General features: G+C 43.6%; 1 protein-coding gene across 8 annotated transcripts in view; it reads right to left on the reverse strand.

Annotated features, from left to right (window-relative positions):
* Positions 1-12,869, reverse strand: part of rgs3a (regulator of G protein signaling 3a) — a 91,729-nt gene that overhangs the window by 12,869 nt on the left and 65,991 nt on the right. For all 8 annotated transcript variants that reach the window (XM_058065057.2, XM_058065050.2, XM_058065049.2 and 5 more), the window contains one exon: positions 3,930-4,000. In XM_058065057.2, the coding sequence (XP_057921040.2) occupies positions 3,930-4,000 (71 nt within the window). The remainder of the gene's footprint in view (positions 1-3,929; positions 4,001-12,869) is intronic.

Raw genomic sequence — 12,869 nt, forward strand, 5'->3', positions numbered from 1 at the left:
GCCGCATCGTGGCGCTCCGATTCACAGAATCGTGACAGGCCGCTATACGACGTCATTTGCAGCGTTGCCTGCGCGATTTATATTCGCGTTTATTGTTCAGATTTAGGTCAAATATAAAAGTGAGTGACGTCAATAATACTAGCACAGCAGTGAATGAGATCTTAACCTCACTATTTTCCGGTATACGCATATAACGGATTTCGCTTATATCGGACAAAACCAGTGGGAACAATTGAATCCGATATATCCGAGGTTTACTGTAACTACAAATTCTTTTAAGTAGGTTACACAAATCTGCAAAAAGTTCATATTAATAAAAAATTACAAGTTAAATAAACTGAAAAGACGGATAATGCAACTGGCAATCAACATTTAGAAGTGGAACTTTTAAGAAAATTTTAAGTTAAAACTATACTTACACCAATTAATTATTTTGAGCATTCGGATTAAGTTGTATGTAAACTATATTTTTAAGTTAATCTTACTTATTATAGCCATAGTTCAATTTAATCAAAACATTCATTCATTCATTTTCTACCGCTTTTTCCTCATGAGGGTCGCGGGGGTGCTGGAGCCTATCCCAGCTGTCGTCGGGCGAGAGGCGGGGTACACCCTGGACTGGTTGCCAGCCAATCACAGGGCACATATAGACAAACAACCATTCACACTCACATTCATACCTATGGACAATTTGGAGTCGCCAATTAGCCTAGCATGTTTTTGTAATGTGGGAGGAATGTACGGGGAGAACATGCAAACTCCACACAGAGATGGCCGAGGGTGGAATTGAACCCTGGTCTCCTAGCTGTGAGGTCTGCGCGCTAACCACTAGAACGCCGTGCCACCTTAATCAAAACATATTAGTTAAAAGTACTCAAAATGGAACAACATGTTAAATAAACTTGACATAACTAAGAACTTTTTTAAGAACTTTGAATATGCATAACTTCATTTATTTAAGTACTTTGAACATTTGAGTTCACAGTGTACAGTAAAGCTTTACAACTTTGTTGCTACTTGTTTGTAAATGGCTTGGGGTGGGGGGGGGGCACACCTGGCCTACATCAACAAAGGGCTGGGGAGGAGGGATCATGGCAATATTGAGGATGGTTTACAGGAAGTATAATAGATGCTGAAAAAGAGGACAGACACAATGAAGTGCAGGAAGTGAGGAAGAGGATGTTGGTCAGACAGCACCTAGCAAGGTGTCGTCATGTTCTTATGAATGAGATGATGCCCCCAACAAAAAGAACTGAGCCAAGATTGTTATCATTTTAAATCGAATTCCATTGTACCGTGACTGTGGCGCTGCGTAAAGGGAAAGATGGATTCTCTTCCCAGCCTAGTATATATATATATATATATAAAATGTATATATATGGATATTGAAAAGAATACACACTGATTACATGCCAGGTTCTAATCCCAATCAAAACCTGGTCTAGTGTAATGCAATTAGTTGCTTAAAGCTGTAAACATGCCTCTGCATCAATGAACGCCGACTTCCTCCTTCCACTTGTACATCTTATAGATCAGGAGTTTCCTCCAGGCTCTGGAATGCTAAGAGATGTCTATCTTTCGTCGTTGTTCACACAGATGCCATCTTAGAGTGTTTACAGTCCCCGATGAAAACATTCATTGTAGAGGCACAAGACATAACTGGTTTTTAATGGCGTCCTTATTACAAATAGCTAAAAATGGCATTCGATGACGCAAATACGGTACGTCATGCAGCCTTCAGGAAAGTAGGAGGAACCAGCTCACTATTCCAAGAATTTCCAGACTCACAACATCGACTTAACTTAAGCTAGAAGCGTCTCAATGATTTGGAGGGCCATTATTCACTCATACACTGGTGGTGGTGAGGTACATCTGTAGTCACATGCATGTCATTCCCATTCGTGCACCACTGTGGGCAGCACTGAAGGCAAGGTAGGTGGAGCATCCGGGGATCACGGGGATCACACTGCCAACCTTCCAGTTACCAGACAACCTGCTCTACATCCTGAGCCACTGCCGCCCCAAGAAAGAACCGGCATCTCCCAGCTGTCAATCAGTTTGGGCAGCCAATCAGCAGCTGGGGTACCCAGAAGTTCCTGGGGTCCTCTGCAGAATTCCTGATGCAACAACTACTACAGCAACAATGCTAACAGTAGCAACACGTGTCGTTAAAACTCGCTCTCCATGCCCGTGAGGCATTATCGTTATAATAATAATGAATAATAATGATCTCTTCGGCCGTCAGCTCGCGCCAGGAAAAACATTTTCCAAAGAAATTTATGGAATCTTAATCTTCCTGCTTAACTAACACAGCTCACGGAGAAGAATGAGCAACTATGGAGCTCCTGAGCGGACCTTTATTGTCCTAGCTGAGTGTTAAGTGCGCTTTGGTCTTGATGAAGCGGGGTGTGAAAAGGCTCATTCAGCAGCTGATGAATCACGGAGGTGTCAGCACACACAAACACAAACATCGTGTTTCTCACACATATGGCGCCACGCGCTCCTCACACGTCATTTACCACTTCATTCATCCCCCCATGATGATGAGCTTTTATGGGCTAGCCTGCCGAAAAATAGTGTTGAAAATACATCTATGTGGATCATCCAAGGTGATGAACCCATTCGCTCCCAAAGATGAGTTTTGGGGGAGAGGTGCTTCGAGGTGGTGACACAACTACACAATACAAGAGATCATGTTTGGTGCAGGTTTACACCGTAAAAGCGGCCACAAGGGGGCAGAGGTTTGTTTGATGAGAGCAGGACCTTGCAAAATATGGCAACCAGGAAGTGAAAAGGCTTGGAGCCGTGCTATGAGTCGTCTTACATTGGAATAAATATGCTAATACTAATAATACTAATAAATATTTCTAATACTTTTGGTTTCACTTCAGTAATTACAGCCATTGGTAGTGTAGTAGTTGACATAGCTGGTGTGGTGTAGCTGCAATGGGATGAATTACCAGTCACTACGTCAGGGTCAGACCAGGATGTAATCTGGCACTGCTGTATGGAAACTAGAAGGTGTCTTGTCAGTTTAGAGCAGGGGTCTCAAACTCAATTTACCTAGGGTCCACTGGAATTAGGGTCTGGGTGAGACTGGGCCGCATCAGGTTTTCCAAAAAAAACAAAAAAAACGCATTTATTGAAAACAGAAAAATGAATAAACTTTGCTTTGGTTTCGATTGTCTACAAGAAAAGCTCTGATAAAACATTCCACCGTTCTCAAATATCTTAATTTTTATTTTTCTACACAAAATAAAATGAAAAATAAATAAACAAATCAAGAATAAAGAAAATCAATCAATCAGTAATAAATAAATATAATAATAATAATAAAACGGCAAATCCTAAAAACTTAAGAAACCACATATAGTTGGTGGGTAGACAAATTATTTTTTTAGATTAAAATAAACAAGCATTACTAGAGCCCTGTAGACATGACAAAACACGCCTATAGTCACATTTATACTTTTTTATATTTACAACATATTGCGCAACTGCAGTGTCTTGAATCACATGCTAACACATGCTAACTTGCAAACTAGAAAGCTAGCGACCTAAACGGTAGCCTTCAAGTTATTTCCTTTAAACTTAAATAGCCAAAAACTTACCACTTCCACACAAATAGGGAGGTTAACTATTAACAGTTATTTAACCTTTAACATGAACATTAATCAAACGTAATAATTTGTTCTGGGTACATGATACCATACAGCATCTATATCAAAATTGCGCGGGCCGCACTAACATTAAATTTTCATATCAAGGCGTGGGCCGCGTGTTTGAGACCCCTGGTTTAGAGCCTTCATTTCTCAATGAAATCTTGAATGTCACAATTCAGTCATATGCAAGTCATATAGTCATACGCAGGAATGACAGCTGTCATTGGGATTTCTCCTAAATATCAAGCCGACGTGAGAAGTACTTACAGGTTCTTGGATTTCTTCTTCTTTGTGCCGTCTGGGCGAACCTCGCAGCTGCAGGGGGATCCGGAGCTGAGCTGGGGGGAGAGGAAGGAGAGCACACACTGCATCATCCGAGCTCCACTACTACAGAAAGGCAACGTCAAGCTGAGCGCGGCCCGGCCAGGAACCCACAGAGCCTTCTGAAGGGAACGATCAATCTATAGCCGAAATCCATGAGTGGAGGGAAACAACCCCCCCCCCCAAGTTAGAAGTGTGTGGTCTGCATGTGGAGGATGCCGTTTGCAGACAGTCAATAGTGAGGAAAAATGAGTTGATTCTGCCCCCCACCACCCCCCTTTTCTCCACAACCATGCCTTGAAGCCCCCTCTCCTGGTTTCACGTTACACTTCATGCCTAATCTGCCTTCCCATTGGTTGAGAAAGGAAAGGGAAGTTGCTTCAGGGTGGGGAAGGGGTCAGTCGCCACTAATCTGATGGCCTGAAACTGCCCTATTGTGTGTGTGTGTGTGTGTGTGTGTGTGTGTGAAAGGGCGGGGGGGGCTCTACATAATGAGCCATTGTATTACAGGAACCTGAATCTGAGACCACAGTTGGTGGAACACATGGTGTGTATTACTGGCCTCCACTTTGCAATATTTCGGGAATGCCCCCCACCCCCCTTTTCGTTGTTGACTTTAGCCAGGGGTCCAACATGGACCCCCCTGCATGCTTAACTATATCTTATGCACACCATCCACAAACTGTGTCACCTCTGCACCACAGGTGTGTGTCAGGGTGAAAGGTGAAGACATCCAATACAAGAGTTCCATTAAATATCGGCCTATTTAACCGTATTGTTTTACTGTTGTGGTTTACAGTGGTGTGGACCTGCACTGCATCATACAGAGAGCTGTTTCTAATATTCTGGTTCCCACATTTAGCCTCATTGGAGAACCAACATATTAGAAATGGATTGCAACAGTTTTACCGCACCAAAAGCAACCCTTGTAAAGATATCATTAAATGGGCCATTTTTTATTTGAACTCTTGTATTGAATCTGATTAGATTCAATAAAACCCGAATGACCCGAATTCATTCATTTTCGACCGCTTTTTCCTCACGAGGGGACCTCACTGGAGCCTATATCAGCTGTCTTCGGGCGAGAGGCGGGGTACACCCTGGACTGGTGGCCAGCCAATCACAGGGCACATATAGACAAACAACCATTCACACTCACATTCATACCTATGGACAATTTGGAGTCACCAATTAACCTAGCATGTTTTTGGAATGTGGGAGGAAACCGGAGTACCCGGAGAAAACCCACGCATGCACAGGGAGAACATGCAAACTCCACACAGAGATAGCCGAGGGTGGAATTGAACCCTGGTCTCCTAGCTGTGAGGTCTGCGCGCTAACCACTCGACCGCCCTGCTGCGGTCATGACACGTTATTTGTTTATGTGTATGTATGTTTGAGTTAAATGGCAGATGACCAATTTATCTCCCTCAAAAGCTCCATAAACTTTTTAAGATGTGTAGCGAAGCCTGTTTGTCCACTGTGAAGAGGTTGGGGTGGGCTCATCTACCTATGGGCGGGGCAGAGGCTATAATTTCCCTTGTGTTGACTTCTCTAAAAAGGGCTCTAGGGTCCACCATGTGATCAAATGCGTTTTTTTTTCTTTAAAATGTGCATATAAACAACCAAAGTGACAGTTTTCATTTGTTTCACAAGGTTTCAAACCCAAAACGAAGTCAGTTGAGCAGTAGATGCATGAGCTTACTTTACAGTGTAGTATGTCCGGACAAGATTGGGGGGGGGGGGGTCGAAACTCATCAACATTTTGAGACGACAGTCACAACTGACTGCGAATTGGGACGTGGGAGCAGTCTAAAAATAAGGACGAGCTTTGACGGCGTATTTATAAAAAAGTATGGGATTCCTAAAGAAACAGGCTAATTGAACAGGAGTTGATGTAAACGTGTCCAAGAGAGTTAATACGCCACACATGAGATGGCACAGAATCCTTACAGGCTCACACCACATGACAGTATTTCGTATGCTTCCCTTAGGACAAGATGTACTCTAACTAAATCATACGAAGGAGACAGCTTATTGTGTCGTTACGTCACTGTGGGACGGCGCAGACGCCACATTGCTCTCTATTAACAACCACGCTCCCAAAGAGAAGATAATTCAGCGGTATCGATGAGAAGACGTGGGGGTCCTTTCGAGTCAGGTCAGTGTGCGTCCTGGGAGCTGCCTGCATGCAAAAGACGCGACGCTCTTTGACACGGCTCTGCTACGTTCCAGCTGGATGAGATCCACATGGATAACAGCACACCGGAATGTGCTGGCTGATGGCCTCATTCACCCTTTCACGTTGCATCGTGGCACCTACTGCACTCACGGATATGTTCTCTGGTCCTATTTTGGTTTAATATCCCAGCTTGGCACGTATATCGGTTTTTGGTCACATTTACAAAAGAATAAAAGAACAAAAACTCTGTTTTCTCCTTGCTAATAAGGGTAGCTACTGTATTGGTACTGTATTAATACTGCATTTGATGCAGTTACAGTAAAGTTATAATCAATTTGTCCATTTATGACGTCATCACAGATATTATAGGCTAAGTTCACACACCTTCGCAGGGTTTGATGCACAATTTTTTCTGCTCACATTTACTATAAATTGGCCTTTTTTAAATATCTGGTGTCTGTTGGCTAGGAGACCAGGGTTCATTTCCACTCTCGGCCATCTCTGTGTGGAGTTTGCATGTTCTCTCCGTGCATGCGTGGGTTTTCTCCGGGTACTCCGGTTTCCTCCCACATTCCAAAAACATGCTAGGTTAATTGGCCACTCCAAATTGTCCATAGGTATGAATGTGAGTGTGAATGGTTGTTTGTCTATATGTGCCCTGTGATTGGCTGGCGACCAGTCCAGGGTGTACCTCGCCTCTTGCCCGAAGACAGCTGGGATAGGCTTCAGCACCCCCGCGACCCTCATGAGGAAAAGCGGTCGAAAATGAATGAATGAATGAATGAATGGTGTCTGTTGAGGGTGGGACAACACATACATATTAAATGTATTCTAATTAAGAAAATGTCATGCTTAGTGTGATACTTACATACAACAACCAAAACCGAAAAATAACTAACAGATGTGAACTTTAATTCCAGCAGCTGACCAAACTTTAGTATTTTTTTTTCCTGGAGAATTTCACGCCTCTAAAAAGCCTCATTTCTACAGCCGTAGCAGACAAGACTGAAACAACAAATGGCGTCACCGTTAATGTTTGCTTACCAAGAGAACATCTGAACACGATGCAGACTGAAGCCATTAAAGGAGCCACATGCTGAGCATATGCTTTTCTGCTTTATCGTTTATAATTTTTTTAATATATATATACATACATCTCATGCACTGGATGTTATTAGACTGTGCAGGTGCACATAATAATGCTGTTGGTTCGTGTCCACTGAATTCCCTATTGTAGAATACAGATATGTTTTTATGCTCAATGTGGAAAAAATAATAATAAAAAACAAATAAAAATTAAAAATTACTGTATTATCATTGTGTAAAAAAAAACAAAAATCTAAAAATCCATTTTTCTGTTTCTTTAAGAATTTGTGCCAATTATTTTTAATTTTTTATAATTTTTTTAAAATCCCTGTTTTTTTTACCTTATTATTTTTAATTTTAATGTTATTATTATTATTTTTTAAATATTTTATTATCATTATTTTCTGTCCCTCTTGCCTCCCAGTTAAGAGGTCCGCCATAGACGCAGCAGAGACCCAACACATGCACACACACACACACACACACACATGCTCACAGGTTGTGACCAGTCAAGCGTATAAAAGTCTTCAGCCTTCACTAAAAATAGCCGTGGTGCGTTTGTGTGTCTGCACATTTATTTATACAGACCGCTCACATGCTTGAAAACAAAGAATTTGCCAAAGATCACAGCGGCTGAGGACCCCCGAGGCACTTGAACGTTGCAGATGTTGACACGTCAGGTTAACTGTTGCGAAATAGTACTGCAGATAAGAGCACGCACACATGCGCACCACACACACACACACACACACACACAAAACGTGTGAAATGCACGCCTTTGCAGCCGAACGCTTGTTTGTCCAAACACGCACGTGTGAAGGTGGACACGTGGGCCAACAAACACGTCTTTAACCAACGTCAGGTCACATTATCACTCTCTGCGTCAGGTGCGCTTTTTTTCCAGCACAGATACACAAGAGGTATGTCATTGCGAAATAATTTTGTATAAATAAATGCCTCTGTTATGAATACATTTTAGTAAGTTTTACAGGTTCAAAGTAAAAATGGATTTATTAGCTAACGTGCTAACGAAGCCCCAGGGATACCGCCTAGCAACAAGTCACAGTGCAAATGTGTGGCATGACCAGAAACAGTTGAGTTACTTGGTTCAGTCAATTTTATCCAAGAAGAGACTAAGGGCCATGGCTGCTAAATGGAGTCGATGGAGACTATGGAAACTACTAAAAATCCATCCGTCCAAATGTTACAATAAATGGCTACATGTTGGATCAAGGGGTTGCACGGTGGTCGAGTGGTAGGCGCACAGACCTCACAGCTAGGAGACCCAAGTTCAATCCCACCCTCTGCCATCTCTTTGTGGATTTTGTATGTTCTCCCCGTGCATGCGTGGCTTTTCTCCGGGTACTCCGGTTTCCTCCCACATTCCAAAAACATGCTAGGTTAATTGGCGACTCCAAATTGTCCATAGGTATGAATGTGAGTGTGAATGGTTGTTTGTCTGTATGTGCCACCAGTCCAGGGTGTACACTGCGCCTCTCGCAAAAAGACAGCTGGGATAGGCTCCAGCACCCCGCGCGACCCTCGTGAGGATAAGCGGTAGAAAATGAATGTTCTTCCCATGTATGGGTTTTCTCCGGGTATTCTGCTTTCCTCCACATTCCTAAAGCATGTATTTGCCCTGCCGGTCCAGGGTATACCCCGTCTAAGTGGCATAGAAAATGGATGGATGGACTTCAGTTATACTTTAAGGAAAAAGTAACAGTAATAGTAACAGTCAGGAAGTGAGCACCAAGCAAAACATGCTAGGTTAATTAGCCACTCCAAATAGGTATGAATGTGAGTGTGAATGGTTGTTTGTCTATATGTGCCCTGTGATTGGTTGGCCACCAGTACCCCGCCTCTCGCCCAAAGGCAGCTGGGATAGGCTCCAGCACCCTATCCGCGACCCTGGTGTTGTCTATGGAAATGCATCATCAGCAAGTACAGGTGTTCAGGTCAACAAGGCTGCCTCACAAAAACGGTCCAAATTGTCTGAATCTGGCACAACAAAGTCTACATTCCTCCGCTGCTTCCTGCAGCAACAAACCCAATCAAAGAACAATATTTTAGCTATGGAGACATTCTTGACCCAGTCAACCCAAAACAACGTCCTCCAGACATGAGGAATTGGTCCTTCCCTTCTCACGCGTCATCTGACTCCTCCTCGGCGGCTTTCTTCCTTCCAAGTAGTAAAGTTGCCGCCAAGGCCATGTTACCAAGACTCAAACAATGTTTGCTGCATGAACACCAGTGGTCCAAATTCTAAGGCTACATTACTGGAAATGCTAAAGCTACTTACCATCTTAAAGTAACATCTTTTCTTGAGAGAGTTCGGAATTGGGATTCAGGTCCGCTTTCATCATTTACATCGCCAGCCAATCACAGGGCACATATAGACAAACAACCATTCACACTCACATTCATATGTGGACAATTTGAAGTCGCCAATTAACCTAGCATGTTTTTGGAATGTGGGAGGAAACCGGAGTACCCGGAGAAAAACGGGGAGAACATGCAAACTCCACACAGAGATGGTCGAGGGTGGAATTGAACCCTGCTCTCCTGGCTGTGAGGTCTGCGCGCTAACCACTAGACCGCCGTGCCGCCCAATTGGATAATCAATTAATCATCAATTAATCGATGAACTTTTGCGCTTTTACATTTTGTAGTTTGTTACCTAACTGCAGAAATGATCCGATTTTACTTCTTTGGTTTTTTAATAAGAAAAACTGAAATTGACGCTGAAAGTGAAGAGTCGTGCTTTTCGTATTTTTAATGAGGTCATAAAACCTCTCTGGGAAAAGGGCACAAAAACTGGACTCCTGCTAGCTGCAAAAATACCACCTTGCTTATACGAAATGTATTAGTTTTCCTATTGTGTAACGGGGCGAAAGGATCGCAAAAATCAAAACAAATATATGCGCACAGCTAGCAGCGAGTGTTTTTAGACCTGGAAGCGTGATAAGCTCTCCCTGGTAGATCTTGGCACGGACCACAGAAACATTCTCCTGCCGTGAGAGGCCTTTGTAGGACTCGGATAACATAAACCCAAAGTCATATCTAAACAAGGAGACACTGGAGAGTGATCACAAACCGAAATAGCCACCTCCGCTTCCAGGGTTTTCAACCTTGAACAGAGCATTCCCAGCTTTCGTTGCGTAACCACCGAGCTCTCGATCTCATTGTCTTTGCCACAGGAAATGTTTGTCCAACTTTCTTGCAAATAAAGGAAATATTTGGGCTAAAATGAAGGCTGGTATGCCGAGCGATGAGAAGACTGTAAGCGCCAGGCCATAATAATAATCGCAAATATCAGAGAATGAACCCACTGACCCATAGACAGGATACTGACTCATTATATCCTCAAGCTACATCGTCAACACACCAACAAAAGACGCATTGTCTGCACACTTGATTACAGTAGTGTGTGTGTGTGTGTGTGTGTTTCTACACACACTGCTCAGGAGATGGCTGCTTCCTGCTTGTCACAGGATGTTAACGCCTGAACGTCATTTCTCAGACCTCCTCAAAGAAGTGATCGAGTTACCCAGTCGCGGGACTGGCACTGTCCAATAAAATATTACGGGCATTTTCGGAGTCATGCTGACCTTTCTAGGATGTCACGGCAAGGTCAGACGGAGGACAGACCGGCCATACTCTACATGCATTACACCACTGGCTCTGATGGTAATACTTGAGTTGTATTCAAGACCGTGTTTTTTTTTTAAAGAACGAGCAGATATTCCTATAAAAAGTCATGTAAATCCATGTAAATCCATTCGTAAAATCGTTCTCAAATACTTAAATATTGCGTTCCATAAATGTAAACATTAGCATCCATTGATTGGTCCTGATGTTGCAACAGGTCGACAGTACCATTGTCGCATCAAACAAGGTCGGAATGTTGTCAGGATGCTTTTGGCTCGTGACAGCCAAACATACAAGATAAACAAAGCACCGGAATCTCTAAACGCCTCTTCCAGGAAAGAGAGTCAAGATCAGATGTCGGGCATCAGGAACTGGAATGTTGTCAGCCACAAACACGCCAGTGATGCAGGTCACGCACCTTCCCGTGTAGACGTTTGTGCTTCTTCTGGATGTAAACAACACGTAACACGGAACATCGGAGTGTCTTAGAGCCATAAACGGCCACAAAACAACCGATGACTTAAGACCTTTCGTCTATGGGGGCTTTCTTGTGTGGTCGGAATCCGTATGCATTTGGAAATTTGCTAGTTCGGTTTCTTCTAACACTTATGGAAGCTATTCTGCTTCTGTTCCGGCGGTTCCGGTGTGGAAGCGCTACAAACCTACATGCTAACCGGAAGATGGTTGCTGAGTCAACGGTATAGAAACAACCATTCTCATCATATGACCCGGACTTGGGACATTTAAATCATAGAGTTTGACGTCATACCAGTATTTAGCTGTCAAGCAGTGATCTTTCGGTACATTTGGGGACCAAAAGGACCTTGAGCCCGATTGTCCCGCCTCCCTTCCTGCCAGGCCATCATGTGTGCTCCCATCATTGTTTGCATTGACCAGAGCTGCCACTGATTGTGTGTCCATGAGTGCTTGTGTGTAGAAAATTCAGCCTGGGTTTGCAAGCATGGAATGCAACTTGTTCCTGATACTTTGTGTATGTACTGTGTATGTACCGTGTATATACCGCGTGTGTACTGCGTATGTACTGGGAAAGTACTGTGTATGTACCGTGCATGTAGCGTGTATGTACCGCGTGTGTATGGCATATGTACTGCATATGTACCGCGTAAGTATCGTGTTTGTCCTGGGAAAGTACCGTGTATGTACCATGCATGTACCGTGCATGTAGCGTGTATGTACCGCATATGTACCGTGTATGTACCATGTATGTATCGCGTATGTACTGTGTGTGTACCGTGTGTGTACCACGTGTGTACCACATGTGTACCGCGTATGTACCGCGTATGTACCGGGAAAGTACCGTGTATGTACTGGGAAAGTACCGTGTATGTACCATGCATGCCGCGTATGTGTCGCACATGTACCGTGTATGTACCACGTGTGTACCGTGTATGTACTGTGTATGTACCGTGTGTGTACCGCATGTGTACTGCGTGTGTACTGCGTATGTACTGGGAAAGTACCGTGTATGTACCGTGCATGTAGCGTGTATGTACCGCGTATGTACCACGTATGTACCACATGTGTACCGCGTATGTACCGCGTATGTACCGGGAAAGTACCGTGTATGTACTGGGAATGTACCATGCATGCCGCGTATGTGCCGCGCATGTACCGTGTATGTACTGTGTATGTACCATGTATATACCATGTGTGTACCGCGTGTGTACCGCGTGTGTACTGCGTATGTACTGGGAAAGTACCGTGTATGTACCGTGCATGTAGCGTGTATGTACCACGTATGTACCACATATGTACCACATATGTACCGCATATGTACTGCATATGTACCGCGTATGTACCGGGAAAGTACCGTGCATGTACTGGGAAAGTACAGTGTATGTACCATGCATGCCGCATATGTGCCGCGTATGTACCGCATATGTACCGTGTGTGTACCGCCGTGTGTACCGCATATGTATTGTGTATGTACTGCGTATGTACCACGTATG

This window comes from Doryrhamphus excisus, linkage group LG10 (assembly GCF_037039965.1).
Source record: "Doryrhamphus excisus strain RoL-2023G ecotype Guam linkage group LG10, RoL_Dexc_Guam_v1.1, whole genome shotgun sequence".
NCBI lineage: Eukaryota > Metazoa > Chordata > Actinopteri > Syngnathiformes > Syngnathidae > Doryrhamphus > Doryrhamphus excisus.